At 38.6% G+C, this 21270-nt stretch overlaps 1 protein-coding gene across 1 annotated transcript in view; it reads right to left on the bottom strand.

The window, feature by feature from the left end:
* Positions 1 to 1969: 1969 nt before the first annotated feature.
* Positions 1970 to 21270, bottom strand: part of LOC111515897 (uncharacterized) — a 258991-nt gene continuing 239690 nt past the window's right edge. Inside the window, exons 5-6 of the mRNA XM_074177477.1 lie at positions 14141 to 14408; positions 1970 to 2781 (exon numbers count right to left, since the gene is read on the bottom strand). Coding sequence (XP_074033578.1) covers positions 2705 to 2781; positions 14141 to 14408 — 345 coding nt within the window. The 3' untranslated portion in view covers positions 1970 to 2704. The remainder of the gene's footprint in view (positions 2782 to 14140; positions 14409 to 21270) is intronic.

The following is a 21270-nucleotide window of genomic DNA, read 5'->3' as shown; positions in this document are numbered from 1 at the left end:
TTGCTCGTTTTTTTGAATTCATCACTTATTTTGGATATTCAACATTTTTTTATACTTAGTAATATTTCTTTTTGATCCAGTTTTTTAACTGTCTCAGATCAGTCAATTCGAAATTGGCTTGTACCTACCTTAGAAAAAGTTACAATTTTTATACATTGAGGTATTGGTCTCTAACGTACAATAGTACACATTGATATTTTTCAATAGTGTGCTTTGGAAAAATAAATAAACCAATTATTTAACGTCAGACTTTCGTTGGTGGTTTTGACTGATTGTGATAGCTACCAATTATAATAGAATAATGTCAACATTAGGTGACAGTAATGAAGATTTCTTGAATTTATTGATAATTTATGGTGAGTGCAATAGAATTGCAAGTAGAACATGCCGAGTATTTCATGAAAGATATCCACAACTTCCGAAGCCGAATATTAATGTGATAAATCGACTACTAAAAAACTGTAGGTTGAATGGAACCTTCCGTCCAAAAATCATTCGTAAGAAGACTAAAGTGGATGATAATGACAATGGTATAACAGTTTTGGGATACTTTCATGCATTTCCAAATGCTCCTCTGCACGAGGCTGAAAGGGAGATAGGTATACCCTACGTGACAATTTGTCGAATTCTTAATAAGCATAAATGGCATCCCTATAAGTTCTACTGTGTCCAACATTTGAAAGAGACTGATTTACTTCGTAGAGTGAAATTCTTTGAATGGTTACTTGTTAAGACTCAAGAGGATGAACATTTCCTTGACAATATCATATGGACAGATGAGGCCAAGTTCACAAAAAATTGAGTTTTCAATAGACACAACAGTCATTATTGGGCGCCAGAAAATCCCCATATTGTCCGCCAAAGGGGTTTTCAAGAAAGATGACAATTCAATGTATTTTGTGCCATAAAGAATGAGTCAATTTTTTATATCGAGTTTTATGATGATAATTTGAATGCATAAAAATATGAAGATTTACTGAGGAATGGAATTCCAATGATTTTAAATAATGGACCAGGAAGAGAACGTGTATGGTACCAAATGGATGGTGCTCCATCCCATAATTCTCATTCAGTCAGCGAAGCTTTAACCGAAATCTTCGAAGACAGATGGATTGGTAATAATGGACCTTTTCTTTGGCCTCCTAGAACACCAGATGGCATTCCATTAGATTATTTCGTGTGGGGTTTCATTGAAAATATGGTTTACTCTACTCCAATAACAACAATGGAAGATATGAAATCGAGAGTTACAACTGCTTTCAATAGTTTGACTCCCGACTTGATCAGAAGCGCTATACATGACAATCTTTTGGAGAGATTACATGTTTGTTCAAGTAGAGGTGGAGATGTGTTCGAACATATTCTGAAATACACTGACGATTAAATCAACTCATTAATTTATGGGTTTATTATTTTCAGTTCGTATTACAGCGTTAATAAAACTATTGTTTGAAGAGAAGTTTCATTCGATGGTTGAGGAGTATTTTATTAATCATCTTTTCATTGTATTATCTGTGACTAATTGAGAAACATCAAACGAAATCTGTTTTACAAAAATGAGTGATGAACAAGGAAACAATGTCAATTTCCGTTCGAAACAGTTTATCTCGAAAACGGTTCAAAATAGAAATATATCTGAACGAAGTTTATCTGAAATTGGATGTAGAGCTCAAAAATGTTGAAATATACAAGGTATTCCATTTGAAAAAATTGAGTTCCACTCATTTTTTCATGAGATCAAAGTATCTGCATTTTTTGAAGACCCTGTATGAGGCAAATGAAAATATGACTCGGAGTGAAGATCCTCATAGTATCACTCCACTCCATTTCAAATTTGATCGTTTTAGTACAAGAGAGTTCAAGATTATCAGCATTTATAAAAGTTCATGTTTGGTAAAAAAAATATCGAAATTAATTTCTATCTTCTAAACGACAACGCCGCTCCGTCTAAAATATTTTAGGCGTGTAGGTCATATTGACTTATGCATACTATGGAATTTTCAGGTTGATCCGTTGAACAGTTTGCCAGAAACGGCTAATTAACGCTCATCATGAAAAGCCCTGTAGTCATACTCACATTCGGAATATACTCGCATACGTGTTTCAAACACCAAGTAATCATCTTCAGGAGAAGAATTTATTTGTTTGATCTTCCTCTTGACCACTTGGTGATTGGTCGAGTATAGAAGTGTTGAAAAGAACTGTTTGCAGTTGGGATAAATCTCCAATATTATTCATTACTTAAGCAAAGGTTCCAAACAGTGCATTGCAGGTATATATTGAGCATAGTTAGAGAAAGATTTGGACAATCGAAAACTCCTGAGAAAGTCGAGAAATCGACCATCAAATCTATGGAAAAATATCAAATCTAATATGTCCTTTCATGATTTCGAAAAATTGAGTCTGGATCATCTTAAAATAATAACGGATGGAGATTATGGAAAACATCATCCAAAACACCTCTCAGTTTGATATCCTACATATATTTTTCACACATTTGATTGAAGCTTAGTACAACTATGTCCATCGAAAACATTCCTTGAGCTATTTTTTGCAAGCTGTCTTCTGAACACTGTAACACACTCCACTCACAATTAACATTCCATATTGTTGTCAGTTTGTATCACAAATTTCACCCCTTCACAGCGATTTTCCATTTGATTGTATGTACTACTGTAGATTCCATTCACCATACCAGATGTTGTTACCGTCCAATGAAGGAGCCTGATAAAAGAGTTGTGCTGATGAAGATGATGTAGATGTTTGCCTTGGATGCTATACCTGGAACAATGGAAAAATCGATGTGTAGAACGATGAAAACAAATAAAAAAGGAAAAGTGACATTTTGAGGGTTTTCAAGAGTATTAAAAGATGATGTTCACAAAGTAGCATGTTGAGAATAGTTTTAACACTAGTGATAAGAGTATTCTCGAAATGCATTTTTTTGACCAAATAGCAATAACCTTCTACTACTGACGTGTTGCCCTCATGTCCCCCGACCAAATTCAAATTACCCGCAATTTCTTATTTTCATTGTTATAGGTTTGTAACTCGCAGCTAACTTCACGTTACAGTGATATCAATCGTTTCACTTATTCACTTATAAGTAGTGTGGTATTGGGTTTATAACTATCTAAAGTTTGAAAGGGGTCATTTTGGCACCACGTCAGTGTTTGTGAAAATTATACGAAAATGGCAAACGAAGTAGAAAGTGGGGTTAACGATATGGAAGAATCAGGTGTCTCTGTAAATGGCATTGAAAGTGAGCATGACACAGATTCGGTATTAGAAGATGAGTGAGGGAGCTCGTGGTGACTTGTCTGACATATCCGATTTTGAAAGTGGTGAAGAAATTGAGAATGGAAGGACTTATTATGGTAAAAATAGATTTGAGTGGTCGTCACAACCTTTTGTACAGAGATCGAGAACAGAGAAACAGAAACTCAGTTTCGTATTTACCAGGTGATGCCTAACAGTTGGGCAAAAGTTCATCGCCTTCACGAATATGGAGGTGTCTAATTGATAATGACATTCTAGCTGAAATTCTTATACATACTAATCGAAACTTATCTAAGTTGGGAAGAAACTATAAGCGGTTCTATAAACCGGAACTGGAAGACCTTGATATTATAGAACTTGAAGCCTTTTTAGGCATATTATACTACAGCTCGGTTTTCAAATGAAACAACGAGGACATTGAGTGTTTATTTGCAACAGACGGCAGTGGCTGTGATATATTTCGTTGTGTGATGTCTCGGGAAAGAATACCTGTGATTTTGAACTATCTACGTTTTGAAAACCCCGAAGAAAGAGCGGAAAGAAAATAATAAAATGATCCTGCTGCAGCAATATCAGGTATTTTCAATAAATTCATAAACAAATGCCAGAAGCAGTACTGTATGTGCCATAACAACTGTATTGATAAGATGCTCATAGGTTTTAGAGGACGTGTCAAGTTTCGCATATACATGCCAAATAAACCCAACAAGTATGGTCTGAAGGTCTTGATTCTCACTGATGCCCGTACTCATTATTTTTTCAATGGATATATTCATACTGGCAAAGGCAGCGGTGGAAAATTATTAACAGATGAGGAAAGACGTTTGGCTGTACCAACCCAATCCGTGCTAAAACTTATTAAGCCTTTCATAAATACCAAAAGAAAAATAACTGCATACAATTGGTTCTCCTCTATTGAACTAGCAAATGAGTTGCGAAAAATAGGACTAACGTATGTAGGTACGCTTAAGAAGAACAAGAAAGAAATTCCTACTGAATTTTTGCCCAACCGAAAGAGAGAAGAAGAGAAAGCAAGGCTGTATTTTTGAGAATGAGAGAATTGAGAATTGAGAATGAACATAAGTAGAATACTAGACAAACCGATGATTGATAAAACGTGCATCCCGATATGAGCCAAAAACCAAAAAGATGTGTGCTCTGTCCACGAAAAAATGATAAAAAGACTGTGAATCTATGTAATGTTTGTAAGATATCAATGTGTGAAAACTGTGGAGCTAATATTTGTAAAAAATTTGCAGAGTTACTTTTTATCTGAATTCCAAAATTGGTAAAGTTTGGGTATTGTAGTTTTTCATAAAGGAGGTTTATTTTTTCGGTTTATTTCGGTTTTTCATATTTTGTATATTCAATCTTCAATTTTCCATAACTGTTTTGTAAAAATTTTAAACAATAAAAAAATTACTTTATTTTTAGTCAGCCGTTTCATAATTTAGGTCATTTCGACATGCAATTTGTGATATGTTTAATGAGTAACTATTTGGAAAAATATTGTAAAAAAAAGCATTATACTAATGTAAAATACTTATATGAAAGAAATTATATTTAATATATTTTGTCATATTTTTGAAAAATGTTGGCAATAGCAAATAGAAATTACATGGGGTCTACATAGCACCATATCAGTAGTTATGTTTGAGAAAGTACACGTCAGTGGTAGAAAGATAAACATAACATAATTATTCAATTTTCAAGCAAATTTTATTATGAACAATAGGTTTAGATACAACTACATTCTGTTACAAATGTATATTATATATCAATTACATTATTAAGACCTCGCTAATCCTTAGCTCGCACAAGTTTTGACTTCTGAGGGTTGTCGTTAGTAGAGGTGCGACAGCTGTTTAACGGAAAAACAGATTTCAAACAGATTTTAAACAGATTTATGAACATTTACATGAGAAGTACAATAAGAACAACTGCTGAAATTGATACCTTGCGATGTTGAAGTTCCTTGTAATATATTTGAACTATCTGAGTAGACAATTTCATGGACATTAACATTCAATTCTTGACGTGAAGAGGACGATGCTGTATCGCTGGAGCTATCTATTGGGATTATTCTTCCAGCAATAGCCTTCTTATAAAAAATAGATAATAACCCTCAGCTACTATTTTGAACTTCCATCCTCCGTGCTCCCTAGTATCTGTTATATTTACTTCTGATTCTGATACCAAAGAAGCAGAAGACCTTCTGCAACAGTGACTTGTATATTCCTTTGGCTCCGGGAGGTTCAGAAACTCAGCATTTCTCTTTTATCGCTACGACATCCGAAGCTTACATGATCAAATTGTGCCTTTCAAAGTCTACATAGTTATCATGGATGAAGAAAGGAATCAAATGGTAACAACAACAGGACTTTCAGAAAAAAAAATCGTGTGATGTTCCACAAGGATCAGTTTCAGGACCCATCTAACATTTGCAATGTCGGTGACATTGCAAATTTGGGCATTTCTGGAAATTTTGCTCTTTTCGCTGATGACACGACGATATTGTGTAACAACAAAAACTCAAATGATATACACAATGCAATATCTACTGATATGAAAAAATCAAGGAGTGGTGTGATACTAATTTGGTATCCTTCAATATCAGCAAAACATTTTATCATTCAGATTTATTCACTTCCTGAAGACCGGCAAATCCGCGCCGTCTTCAGGGGCGTCCCAGAGCACTTCACGATCGATGATATTCGTGAGGAGCTTGAATCCAAAGGCTTTGCCCTAACTTCGGTCACGCGCATGATGCGTGCCGGAAAGCCAATGCCAATGGTTCTTGCTTTGGTCAATAGAGACCAGAAGAATATATTTGAGGTTACCGATCTCTTGAGTGTGAAGGTTCAGGTTGAACCCCAGCACCCAAAAACTTCGGTGGGTCAGTGCCATCGCTGCCAGCGCTTTGGCCACTGCCAAAAGAACTGCTTGGCAGTTCCGATATGCGTCAAATGCGCAGGCAGGCATCTCACCAGCGCCTGCAAAAAGCCAAGGTCTGATCCCCCGAAGTACAACAATTGTAAAGGGGGCCATACAGCCAATTATAGAGGATGTCCAGAATTTCCCAAGGCCCAAAAGTCAAAATCAAAAGGAAAACAATCAGCTAAAAAGCCAGTCCCTTCAGGAAGACCTGCGGGGTCTGGACGTGTCCAGGAAGGGGTTAGTTTTGCTAGAGCTGCATCCAAGGGTGCCAGCAGCTCTGCAAGGCCCGCTCCTTCTCGACCAGAGCCCTCACCTCAGTCTCAGGGGGCTTCAGACATCTGCGCCGCTTTGGAGCAGATGAAGCAACTATTCACCAAATTCCTTGTGCTCGAAAAAATGTTCACGGTGAATACAAACGTGTTGACTGGTACTGCTAATGTCTAGACAACCGACATTGCCTAGATCTTTGAAGATAGTCTTTTGGAATGCCAATGGCTTTCTTCCCAAAAAACTTGACTTCGAGAATTTTCTCTTAGAACATAACATCGATGCGGCTCTAATCCAAGAGACGCATCTGAGGAATGAATCCGTTGTCATTCCAAATTACAAGTTCTTCCATAGAGAACGTATTGGACGTGCTGGTGGGGGAGTTGGCATTCTTGTCAAACGATCCCTCCAGTGTGTCCAATACGGCATTGACAGTGCTCGGTTACACGGAACTGAGGCCGTAGGAGTCGAAATTCGACTGAGGCGGGGTTGTCACAGATTAATCTCTGTCTATAACCCTCCAACTAATCTTTTACTCCCAAAATCACTGGATGAATTGCTGATGGGTAGTGATATTCCGACAATTGCTGCTGGCGACTTCAATGCCAAGCACGGACTATGGAGCAGAGCCACCAATCGAAACGGCCGAGCGCTCCATGCGCATGCTGACAGACATGAATATCTCGTGTTGGGACCAGGTGAACCTACGTTCTATCGCGGGCAGTATAGGCCTGACGTACTGGACATCGCGCTTCTCAGAAACGTCACTCTGACCAGCGAAATTTACGTTCAGTCGGAACTGGACTCCGATCATAATCTAGTAATCCTGGTATTGGATGATGAACTTCCTTCCCCTGATTATTGCATGAGATATAAGACGGATTGGGATGTCTTCACAGCTCAGCTCGGAGAGATGCGCGCCCCTCCTGAGGGTCTCCGCTCTCCCAACGAACTCGACGCGGCAGTTCACCGCTTCGAGACCTCTGTGAATGATGCCTTTCGGACGGCCACCTCCAGTGAGGAGTGTCCGCAGAAGAGCTACAATGAGTTTCCCCCTCGTATCAAAGCCTTGATACGAGAGAGAAACCGCCTGAGAAGGCTCTATCAGCGAACACTCTTCCCAGGAGACAAAACAGCGGCAAACAGGTTGGCCAATCAAGTAAAACAGGCCATCATTGACTACCGAAATGACAGGTGGGAGGAGCTGTTGGAATCCATTGAGCCTGGAGGTGACGAGCTTTGGCGAATCACTAAAAGACTCAAAGGAAAGAAGACAGCTCCCTCACCCATTCACGGAGAGCGCGGAGTATGCTACTCCCCCGCCGATAAAGCGTTGGCTTTTGCTGACAAGATGGAACGTCAGTTTCAACTTAACGTTGACGACAATGACGACATCGATCGCGATATGCTGCTCGAAGATCGGGTTCACCGCATCCTCAGGGAAGATGACGATGATGTCATTCGTCCGGCTTCTGTGGAAGAATTGAAGGGCTACATCAAGGCTGCAAAAGCCAAGAAGGCCCCGGGGGTTGACTCAATAACTAATAAGTTATTGAAGAAGCTCCCGGAAAATTGCGTCGAGAGCCTATTGAGCATCATTAACAGCTCTCTGGCTCTGAGATACTTCCCCAGAAGGTGGAAACATGCGGTCATCGTCATGCTCCCAAAACAGGGGCAGAACCGGCTTTTCCCGCAGAATTATCGTCCGATTAGTCTGCTCTCGTCGGCGGCTAAGCTGGCTGAAAGAGTCGTACTTCAAAGGCTCAACGAAGAAGTTGAGGACCGGAATGTTCTGCCTGATGAGCAATTCGGCTTCAGGAGAGAGCATTCCACTGAGTTGCAGGCTCTGAGACTGGTCGAAAACACCATCGCGGAGCTAAATATAAACAAAAAAGTCCATCTAGTCCTACTAGACATCTCGAAGGCCTTCGACCGCGTTTGGCATGAAGGCCTTCTTCACAAATTAATAGCGTTCGACCTGCCTCGGGGCCTGATCCGGTGGATTGGGTCTTTCCTGAAAGACAGAACATTTCAGGTTAGAGTAGAGGGCTCTCTGTCTGACAACAGAGAGATCCTCGCTGGAGTGCCACAGGGGGCCGTGCTCTCTCCCACGCTATATTCTCTTTACACCAGCGACCTTCCGAGGTCCGAGCATGTGAAGGTTTCCCTCTACGCCGATGACACGACTCTCCTCTCATCTTCCATGGGTCGGGAGCTCGGGATCGTCTATATGCAACGTGCATTGGGCGACCTCGAGCGCTGGTACCTCGAGTGGAAGATCCGAGTGAATCCGGATAAAACTCAGGCAATAACCATGGGAAGAACGATAGCTTCTCCGGCCATGAAAGTGAGAATCTCTGGAAGGCAGATTGATTGGCAAACGCGGGTCAAGTACCTAGGTCTTATTATAGACCGTAGGCTCACCTGGAACCCGCACCTGTTAAGCGTGAAGGCAAAGATCCAGGGTCGGGTGGCAAGCCTGTACCCTTTGATCAATAGAAGATCTAAGCTGAGCCTAAAGAACAAAATCACGATCTATAACATGATGTTCAAGTCTGTCATCATGTATCCTTCAGGCGTTTGGGGACAAGCGGCTCCGACTAACATCTCCATCTTGGAGACTTTACAAAATAAAATTTTACGGATGATTGTGAATGCTCCGTGGTTCGTGCGGAATGAAGCCATCCGCAGAGATTTGAAGCTACCTTCCATTCAGCAGTCCATTCAGTCGAGGAATCGGCGAGTTTTAGATTATGCTGAAACTCACGAAAATCCTTTAGTCAGGGAAGCTATAGATTACGCTGTAGACGACCCCTCCCGATATAGAAGGCCCCGACACTCTGTCGTATGAGGCCCCTATGTCCTCCGTTAACGGATGAATAATATCTTCATCCATCTCACCCCAGCCAGGTAGGGGTATACAGCGAAGGGCGGTATGGATGTCTCAGGACTTTCATGCCACCACCAGGACTTTCATGCCAAATCATTCAGATTTGTTCTTTATGACCTGTCATTTGGTGATAACTTAGTGATCAAGAAAGAGACCCAATCTGAATTTCTAGGTATTCACATTGACAATAAGCTAGAATTTATTGAGCATATCAAACAACTTAAAAGTAAAATTTGTTCTGGGTATTATGCTTATGAAGTGAGAGTAACTTCTTAAATTTGGGAATAAAAACTGCTAGAACATTGTATTACGCTCTCGTTGAATCCCACCTATGTCATGGAATACCGTTTTGAAGTGTATGTAGTTCATCAGCACTTCTGTCTGTAATAGTACTGCAGAAACAGGCTATCAAGTATATATGTAAAAGTAAATCTCGTGATTCGTGCAGATACAAATTCGTTGAGCAAAATATTTTAATAGTGATTACTTTGTTCATTTTGAAATCGGTTTGCCTCATTTACAAAAATATCTCCCTATTGAAGGTTTCATGCTATTCTTATAGCACCCGTTCCACCGCGTTGAAATTGCCAATTCCTTCAACAAATTTGGTCAGGAATTCTATTTAGATATAAGACTTTCAGATATAAGACTGGCAAATTTGACCAACAAAATGTTTAGAATAAGTGTAAAAACATTTCTGGCTGATAGACCCTATTAAAATTTGCAAGAGTTCTATAATGATAAATTTTCGTGACAAAATGTGCATATTTGAATTTAGGTTATATAAGATTTTTGTTTGTATTCCTGTTTGGATATAAATGTTTGATTGTCTGGTGCAATGAGTGTGTTTATTTATGTAATATTATATATAAGTATATATGTTTATAAGTCTATTATATAAGTGTTTTTAAACAAATCTGTAAACAAAATTTCCGCGTTAAACTATAATGTATGTTCTAAATTCACTTTTTTGTAGATGTTTTTATATTCATATTATATATTTCTATACTTACATTTGTATTTATTTTTCACAAGCTTTGTCCACAAGATCAATTCTTAATGACAATATGGTTTAATATTATTATTATTAAATGATCAAACAATAAATGAACTATAATCTATCTCTTTTCATTCTCGACAGAATTTTATGGTAATATCTTCAAAAAGTCATATTGCTGGTTGGAAGCAAACATATCCACCCTTTATCTTTTGCATGAACAGGGATTATTAAGTGACCCATGTCCATCCGAACCTCAACTTTTATTCCAATGGGATATGAAACATAATGTGTGGACATTTCAGCGATCCTCAGCATGGATTAAGGGTCGCATAAAGTAGGGTACTTTATAATCATTATCTGCGAAGTCCGCAAACTGTTCTATTTCACTCGCCAGGAAAAGGGCAGCCTTTTTGTCTTTCACGGACGCTCTAACTAGATCTCACGACACAAAGAAATTTTTCCATTCGATCATAATGGGAGAGCGTGTGTGGTTTCGGGAAGTTCGTGACACTCTGTGAAGTTGAGTTTTAAAGTAGGTAATCGAGTTGTGGGGTAATTGCTTCATATCCTTTCTGTCGGTCCGGAAGGGCAAAAAAATGTGAGCTGGAGCTCAAGGGGCGTATTTTCATTGTGGACGGTGTATATGAAGTTTTAGTTTGAACTCGTAAGTAGATATTTTGGGTCTATTGAAAGAACAGAATATTTGAAATTCCTGCACTCGGCGTTATAAGCTTTTCAAGTTTCCTGTCCATGTGGTGTATATTATTTTTTCTCATAGACGGTGCAAAGTACGATAGTACATTTGTTTGCAGGTGGTTGTCAATGTTTCGTGGTGCATTCCATCAGTTCGGGCTTTCATTGTCTAATATATGATATAAATTGATTCGAAATCCCTGAAATAATCTTAAATAAATTAAAAACATTAGCTGAAATAACGAAGTTTATTAAGCAAAAAACTGAAATTACAATGGAATAACATACAAGCAACAACCAGCTATAGCCAATGGAGTGGTTTGAAACTCTGTCCATTAAACAAGCCCACAAGAAGGCTCGAGTCTGGTTAAGATACGTGGATGACACCTCCATAATATGGAACCATGGGAATGCAGAACTAGACACTTTCCTGAAGTACATCATCAACGTAAGTATTTCCATCCCTTTCACAATGGAGAAGGAAGTCCAGAACGAATTGCCATCTTTAGACGTATTGGTGAAGAGGACCGACACTGGATTGGAAACATCTGTATATCGAAAACTAACTCACAGGGGACAGTTTCTCAACTAGGAATCCAACTATCATCAATCGACTAAGAGACGAATCATAAAGACCGTGCTTTCGAGCTCTGCAATACAAAGAAAGGTTTTGAAAAAGAACTAGGCATCATCAAAAATGACCTTCAACGAAATGGTTACCCCAAAGTGATGGTGAAACAGGCTTCAGTTAGAAGACAGCAAGAGCTCCACAAGGAAGAGAAGCCACCACAACCTGTACTTGTATTTCCAAGTATAAGCAGAACCTGCCTCAGATTTGGGAACACTATCTGTAGCAGTATCATAAAAACCAGGCCACCAAATGCAGACTGCGATTCCAAGAATCGCATTTACCGAATACCCTGCGAGAGCGGAGAATCATACATCGGTGAAACTGGGAGGCCATAGAAAGTTCGCATTGTCGAGCACAAGAAACACAGACAGCGAGGAGAAATCAGCAAATCCGGAATAGCAGAGCATGTTTGGACTCATCAACATAACATCAAGTGGGCTCAGGTTGAAATCATCCAGAAAGAGGAACACTGGTTAAGGAGAAAATTCAAAGAAGTCGCATGTATGTTGTCCAACAACGCTTTTAGCCAAGCTAGCGTAGATATACGTTACATATGTAAACCTCTAATCATGCGGAACACGACCAACTCCCATCAAACGGCCAGCTCCCGCTAAAAAACAATGAAGCGGAGAGAGGGAAGACAGGATAGGTGAACGCAGTCCAATGACCTATAAATAGTCAGATCTCGAAGAAATAAGTCCAGTATTCACTCTATACCAGCGACCTGCCTAGGTCCGAACGAGTGAAGATATCCCTGTACGCCGATGACACGCCTTTTCCCTCATCTTCCATGGGTCGAGAGCTCGGCGTCGTCTACATGCAACGTGTATTGGACGACCTCGAGCGCTGGTACCTCGATTGGAAGATCCGAGTAAACCCGGAAAAGACTCAGGTGATAACCTCGGCCTTTTGATAGACCGTAGGCTCACTTGGAACCCGCACATTACGTACGTCAAATCTAAGATCGAGGGTCGGATAGCCAGTCTGTACCCTCTGATCAATAGAAAATCAAAGATGAGTTTGAAAAACGAAATCACGATCTATAACACGATGTTCAAGCCTGTCATCATGTACGCTTCAGGCGTCTGGGGACAAGCGGCTTCGTCCAACATTTCCATTTTGGAAAGGTTGCAAAATAAGATAATGAGGATGATTGTGAATGCTCGTTGGTTCGTGCGGAATGAAGCCATCCGCAGAGATTTGCAGCTGCCTTCCATTCGGCAGTCCATTCAGCCGAGGAAAGAGAGAGTTTTCGAAAAAACGGAAACTCATGAAAACCCGTTAGTTAGGGAAGCCACAGATTATGCTGTAGACGACCCCTTCCGATATAAAAGGCCCCGATACTCTGTCGAATGAGGCCCTCATGTCCCCCGTTAACGGATGAATAACTTTCTCATCCATCCCACCCCAGCCAGGTAGGGGTATCCCGTGAAGGGCGGCACTGATGTCTAAGGACTTCATGCCGTCACCTATTCAGTCATGAACCCATTGGTCCCTCTCAAGACCAACAATCAGCCAAAAGGGTAGGGGAGCTGGTCTCCAAACCTGGATGAATTGACGATGACATTCTGAAATAAGTAGTTATCACCCGAAGACGATTGTGGATACTAACAACAGAAGGAGTCTTTTAATTTTATATTTTCAATTTTCATTTCTTGTTATTAATTTTTCAATTTTTGTTGATAGTTCAATTTTTTGTTTTTTTTTTTTATTTCAATAAACCGCATCAACCCTTTGGGTCATTAGCGGTGGAGTTGATGAATAACATTTATAACTTCCTAGTTAAATCTGAAGTGTGTAAAAATGGAATGATTTTGTTACTATTACTATAGTCTAACATTTCTTTTAAGTTAGGGGATATCTTATATGTTTGTTTTTACTTGTTTGTTTGTTACTTGTGAGTTATTTCATTGTAATTTCAGTTTTTTGCTTGATAAAATTGTTTTTTCAGCTATTTTTTTAACCTTCTACAGATTCTTTCAGGGATTTCAAATCAATTTATATCCTATTAGACAATGGAAGTCCAATAGTCCAATAGTTAATTAATTCATACCTGACCTTTTCAGGTAGAATCATTATTTAGGCAGACGAGTAGCTGATAAGTTAGAAAATAAAATGGTTTTGATTTAGAAGTAACTCTCAGTTTATGCACCCTTTATAGTGAAAATCATACAATAAACTGTATTAATTAGTTTTTTTTAATATGGATTTAATATGGAAGTATCGGCCAGTTCTATTCAAAACTGTTAATACTGATGATTTTGAATATTTATTCAATTCGCAGATACTCATCAAATTCAGCCCGTTTATCTAACTTCTTTCCAGCAAATTTTACCTCTATCTACCACACCACGCCTCTCTAATATCCCTCTGGTCTTTCAATCAAACACGTATGAATACAATAAAACCCTTAAAGTATCCACCCCCGCGTCCTGAAACCTACCTGACGTGGAAGCGTCACGTGTTCCCAGGACCGAGGAGGGCCTGGGTCGGGGCCGGTCCTCCTCCAGGACGATCTCCTTCTCCTTTTTGTACAGATTGAAAACACTGGCGACACACGATAATCTCACTTTACCGCCCTGAAACGTATTTTCGTCTACTTCCAATTCTAGTCCTGAAAGGGTGATGAGCGGCACCCTCTTCACCCCGTGTGTTGCTATTTTTGTGAAGGTGTCTGGGGGTTGGATGACCCTCAGGTAAGTAGCGTTTATCTGGAACAAAAAGTTCGAATGTTACCATTATACCTCGTAGAAAACGTGGCCGTTATACAGGGTGTAACCAAATAAGTGTAAAACATTCAAGCAGGTGATTCCTCATCGAAAAAAAGATAGGATCTTTCATATAAAGAAACTTCATTGGAGCATCCCTTGTTAAGATACAGCTCCTCAAATGGGGTACATAAAATTTGTATAACAATTTTTTTCCCCAGCCCTAAAAAAGTTACAATGTTAAAATTAACCTGACGTTTTGTACTACCAAAAAGACACTTAGCCAGAAATTCATTTGGTTTACCCCATGGTTGTAAGGGGTGAAAAACGCAACCCATAAAATTATTTCCAATGTATCTTTTTGTCTTTTATGTGTTTACCATTTAAAAGTCTATTTCCGATAGCCTGTTTCTTTCTAAACAAAAAATGTCTCTTGGGTTTTTTGCCCAAAATAAACCAGTTCCCAGCAAAACATTATTTTAGGAACAGCTACAGAGATACATCGTCATAAATGCGAAATTACGAAACTAATCTATCTAGTCGGTCGGTCGGTAGCCAAGCGGTTCGGCGTGGGTGCTTTGTTTGTTCAAGCCCTAGTCTGAACGAACGATCTTCACTTGCTACCGTCCAACCCGTGTTAGGAATCACAAGTTGAAAGGTAAGACCTCGTTGATCCTTAGCTCGCACAAGTTTCGACTTCTGAGGGTTGTCGTTCGTAGGGGTGCGACATCTGGTTAACGGAAAAACAGATTTTAAACAGATTGGTATGACGCTGTCAGTTTGTGAATTTCCGAAATTGAATTAATACTAATTGTCTGTTGTGGTTCTGTTCTTAATTTGTTACTTTAATAATTCACTTATCATTAAGATGGCATACACCACTGAGGAAATGGCTTATATGCATTACGTTTACGGTCTGTCTGCAGGGGAATGGGTTAGAAGCTTCTAAAAGATAGGCTGAAATGTATTCTCAACGGCAGCATCCTTCACATAGAATATTTGCTCAACTTCATCAACGATTACGAGAATGTGGTTCATTCGACAAAAGAACGCAGGATTGTGGTCGCCATCGAGAAGTACGAACACCACAGCTTGTACTTAACAGCAGTACTTGATTTGATTGAAGAACAACCTTCTACCAGTACTAGAAAGATTGCTTTCCAGCTAAATGTTGATCATATGACGGTATTTCGAATTTTAAAGGAACAACTCTCATACCCTTACCATCTGCAACGAGTACAGGCACTGTTACCGCGAGACTTTCCGAACCGTCTTGAATTTTGCAATTGGATGCTGGAAATGATTAGAAGAAATTGTGACTTTCTGAAGACGATAGAAATCACAGACGAATGTAGTTTTTCTATGGACAATATTATTAATTTTCATAATTACCACATATGGGCTAATGGAAACCCTCACGCTATTGTCGAAACTGACCATCAAGAATAGTTTTCTCTCAACGTGTGGCTCGGAGTTATTGGAGATGAATTAATTGGGCCTCATTTTCTACCTCCTCGATTAAAAGATGGGGCATACGTTCAATTTCTAAGAGGAGTGCATCCATTACTGCTGTAGGAAGTTCCTTTGGGCGTCAGAAGGGATATGTTTTTTATGCATGATGGGGCTCCCGCCCATTTTAGTCAAGTAGCACGTCAGCATCTAACTGAAACATATGCAAATCAGTGGATAGGTCAAGGTGGACCACAGAACTGGCCCGCTCGTTCCCCGGATCTCAATCCTCTCGATTTCTCTATGTGGGGCCATTTACAGCATTTCGTTTATCGTACTCCTGTTCTTGATGTAGAGGACTTGAGAAACCGCATCATCGATGCGTGCAGGGTGATCAGAGAGACTCCAGGAATATTTGAGCGAATACGTGGCTCACTGCGCCAACATCTAGACGCATGCGTAATGTCTGAAGTTAGACATATTGAACATTTACTATGATTTCTACATGTTGTGTGTTTTGTTATTAATTAATTAGTTTTGTTCATTACCCTTCCATCGTTTAATGCAGGTACTAACTACGAAATAACAAAAACTACAGTTCGAATTTATGACGATGTATCTCTGTAGTTGTTAGTAAAATAATTTTTTGCTGTGAACTGGTTTATTTTGGGCAAAAAACCCATTAGAAATTTTCTGTTCAGAATGAAACAGGCTATCAGATATAAATTTTTAAATCGTAAACAAATAATAAGACAAAAAGTTACATTGGGAATAAATTTTAGGAGTTGCGTTTTCCACCCCTTACAACCATGGGGTAAACCAAATAAATTACTGGCTGAGTGTGGTAGTATAGGTTAATTTCAATATTGTAACTTTTTCAGTGCTTGTGAAAAAAATTGTTATACAAATTTTATGTACCTCCTTCAAGGGGCTGTATTTTAAGAAGGAATGCTCCAATGAAATTTCTTTATATGAAAGATCCTATCTTTTTTTCGGAGGAATCACCTCCTTGAATGTTTTACACTTATTCAGTTACACCCTGTATTGTTATACGTCACAGAAATGTATAATTAACTTTTTTATCAACCTGTCCGGGAAGTACCCACTTTCCGGACGCTTTTTCTCTGAGAAAGTAGCATTTACCGGGTAGTACGTACTTATCGGACACATCGTTGTGTCATTGTAATTATAAAAAGCAAAATACAGGGTGATTCAGAAACAGATATGAAAACAGTTTTAGGTTGGTTTCCAAAGAATAAATCCACTCTAAAATTTCAAAAATTTTCGTACAGCTTGTTAAATCTAGAAAGCGACTTCAAAGTCTCGTCTGAGATGTTCCCTAAAATGCGTATGGTAGAAAACCCTTAAAGACGATTGGAACTTAATCTCAATGACCGTCTCGTATTATCTACTTCTGTGAAGTATAGTACGCGACAAAAATATGTGCACAAAGAAAATGGCATTCTAATCGAAATTGATACTGAATTGAACTGATTGCTAATAGATAGATTCGTTCTCTCTTTCAGGTTCCCGTCTTCGGATAACTTTCTCTGTGTGATTTGGAGTGCTTCTTTTACCGGAACGTTGGTGTAAAGGCTTTCCACGTCGAAACTAATCAGTTGATCTTCCTGTGTGACTGCAATTGACCCTAGTGTTTCGAAAAAATGCCTTGAATTTTTCACAAAAGACGATGTTTTTCCTTGTAAAGATTGTATTATGAGATGTAAAAATCTAGACAAATTTTGAGAAGCCGAATCTCTGAAGCTGATGATCGGTCTAAGCGGAACGTCCTTCTTGTGAATTCTGGGTAATCCATACAAGTGAGGGGGCTTACTGTGGTACGGTGTTAGCGATGATTTTTCCTTGTCCGAAAAATAGACTTGGTGTTTTTTCAAAATCTGGTACAACTTTTTTTCAATTAATGCAGTAGTGTCCCGTACGATATTTGTGTATCGTCCCTTCTGAAAAACCTCATCGTTGTAATTGCAAGAATACAACAAAAGCTGCTGCTCTATAGGTGATATTTATCTTGACGGCCGTCCCATATTCCACATAACGAATAATTCGTCAATTAGAGAAATAATTTGACAAATTTTGAAAGCTTTACACCTTTCGTGAATGAAAGAATCATTTAATGTAAAGAAAAATCTGAATTGAAGTGCACAGGATACTACATTCGACTCAAAAAATAGGATTATTCTAACTTGCTATCCCTGAACCATAGCATGCTTCAAAATGACGTATTCTAAAAACACTTTATTGTGTGATTTTCACTATCTAGTGACTCCATCATATTGCTTCAAAATGAACTGAACTGAAAATGCCTGGCTAGATTTATTGACATATTCTAGATATGATTGACTACTGTTTCGTCTTTTGTATTGATGTTACAAACTATAGTTTTGAGATGCCTCTGTGAGGTTGAACACAGAGATTCATGCAGAGAAATTTTCATTTCCGATACAGTATAAATTGTCATTGGACTCTACATTTCAGAGACGACTTGCTTTGTGAACGAACATAAAACAACATTCGAAACAGTGAGTTTGTTTCAGACTTCTATTCTAGTTATGATTCTATATTTCATAATAGTGGGGAAATATACGATCAACGGTCAGTCGACATAAAGTCGGCAAACTTGTCCAACGAATTCTTAGAAAACACTGAAAAACATTTTCTCCGCAGGACCTTTATTGGAGTTAAGGAATATTCCAACGACTTTCTCATGATTTCATTCAGCTTCATTTTCTTTGCTTTATTTGCTCAACTAATATATTGATTTCTATTAATCCTTTATCAGACGATATGTTGTAGACTTCTGATGATTTATATTTTATAATTCATCTTCATTATTGACTCGTTTGATGAATTTTAAATACTGTTGGTGGAGCTTTGTTGTAAAGTTGATTTTATTACAATGAATCATATATATCAGTATTATTTTTATTATAACTGTCGATTCAAATTAAAAAAAAAAGTAAAAACAGCATTCAAATACTCAATAGTTGGGTAGTTAACTTGTTGAGAGTCAAATGATTGCACAAAATACAGATAAGTACTAGATCAATTCCCCATGACGCGATTTGATCAAAATTTCAAAAGTTAAAAAAAAAATCCTATTTTCACATTACACACAAAAATCCCTTATGATAGACAGACATAGTTGATTTCTATCATTTAATTAAACCTGTAATCATTCTTCGGTTAACATAATGAAATGTTCCATGTATGCAATCATGTATTACATGCAAACAATGTATTCTGGACATACAAATAATGCTGATAACATAATCAATACTGAACATAATTATAGTGTCCTGGTAAACTTATTGAGGGACTTCGTAATATGTGGTATTGTGTATTTGAGCTATGAATATGGTATTATCGTGTTAATTACATGTAGAAATTAATTGAATCGAATGATCCATCCGGAGAATATTGCTTTGTATATACTATAGTTTCAAAATCGAAAACAGCATAGTGTGGAAGTATTCAAAATTTTCTTTTCAGTGATGATTTGGAAGTTATTGGTTCTTTCTGCAGTCGAGTCTATATGTTTTGTCATTCTGCTACAAACGCTCAAAAAACTGGAAAGGGTGAATTTTCCATTGAATTTTCAGGATATCTTCATAAAATGTTCATCATAGTCATCCAGACTAGTCCAGAATGTTTCGGAAGGCTCTTAAATACTTTCACTCATTCTTGATAGTTTTAAAAAGTTCTAGAGGGAAAAATTTTCAATCTTTAGCGTCTTCAAAAGCACGCCTTCCAGGTGATAACAGAAACCTCTTCTTAGATGGTGGATAAGAGCTACCACAACACATAAATCTCTTATGCATTCTGCTACTATTCTCCAAAAGGTCATGTCCAATGGAAAACCTGCTTACCTATTCAGTAAATTGTCCTTTAGTATCGATATACAAACATCATCTGAAAATGAGTTTCAAAAATCTTTTGACTGCACCTAAACCAAAAACCTTTTTTTCCGAGCTCTTTTTCTCATAACATTGCACGCTTATGATATAATCGGCTACTTATCGAATCGAAATCACTACCACCACCAAGAAAATTCTGAGAAGACATTTGTTTCAATCTGGTCCTCTTCCTTCATAATATCGATCAGTCGATACCTATACTCAATATTCATTTACTATTAATAAGTAGAAAATACCAAAATTATCTTTATTTATTATCATAATAAATTTCCTTCATGTTTACCACAAGAGTTTTCATATTAGTAGTATAGCTAACGTGGTTCTAGATACGATGATAACCATGCCATCTAGTTCTTTATCGAGAGCGTTAGGGGTGTGGTTATTTGTCGTGGAAATGTGTGTCAAAAAGACCTTGTTTGCGAAGAACAATGGTAGGTAGTGTTGACAGTGTGAGAGTTCTTGAGCACCCATTATTCTTGTAGATCGTCAATGAACAGATTCTTGCAGATGGACGATGAGCAGACGGTGTTGTAAGAAGAAGAAGAAAAAGAGGAAGAGGCAGCCCTCAGCGGACCGAGTGGGATAACAGTGTTGAATCGTGTCGTATTAGAGACCTTTTGGCTCAGTGAACCCTCTTCGGCCAACCAAGATATCAAATTCTCATCTTTTCGTTTTTGGCTTCTCGTTCCTGCTTTTCTCTATTCCTTTTTTTCTTCAAGTTTGATTGCAAATGAGTCAGCTATTGCTGGCTGGATGGGCAATTTATGCCTTGATCTATCACGTGCAGATGCTGAAAAAGGTTAGGTTACTATCTCTTGTAGCGAGTAACATTTCATTGTAAGCATTTTTTTAAATCAAGGTTTGCGCTGGCCGAAACGTGACAACATTTTCAATCACCGACCACTCCCCACACCGTAGGGTAAGTGACCATTGGATCCGAGAATCATGTGCCCTGATTAGGTGTGGTTAGTCAAGAATGACGGCCTGCTGCATTTGTTCCGCTGAGATTTCTGCATGATTTTGAGATTCACGAGTAGAGAGGGCACCATTCCACCAATGACTCCAATGAACACGAAAAACATCTTGACAGAGTGTTCTGGATAGAGTCTGTGTAGTTTGGAAAGAAAATCTTGATATTTCATTCGTTTTTTCACATCTTTCATAACGTTATTCTTCACGCAAGAAGCTGAGAACTCCACGACAAATACCCTCTTACTCTGGTGGTCGAAAAGGACCACATTAGGCTAATTACCTTGTATGAGCCTAACGGTGGGAAAAGAATGATTTCAATAAATCCGGCACTTTTTGTTTCCTACAACAGATTCCATATCCTCCGCTGCGTAGGGCAACGGGCAACACCGTCAATACCGTGAACGTGTCGTAGGGCCGCGTTATGTCGATGGATATAGGTTGAGATCGCATATGTTTGGACATGCTGACAGCAAGTGCAATAGGATCACAGACGTATCATGACAAATCCT

Source organism: Leptinotarsa decemlineata, unplaced genomic scaffold (assembly GCF_025532065.1).
Source record: "Leptinotarsa decemlineata unplaced genomic scaffold, Ldec_3_MD MMD2_tig00002974_RagTag_RagTag, whole genome shotgun sequence".
Classification (NCBI taxonomy): Eukaryota; Metazoa; Arthropoda; class Insecta; order Coleoptera; family Chrysomelidae; genus Leptinotarsa; species Leptinotarsa decemlineata.
Note: the sequence above shows the minus strand (reverse complement) of the source record. Positions and strands in the feature narration are given on the sequence as shown.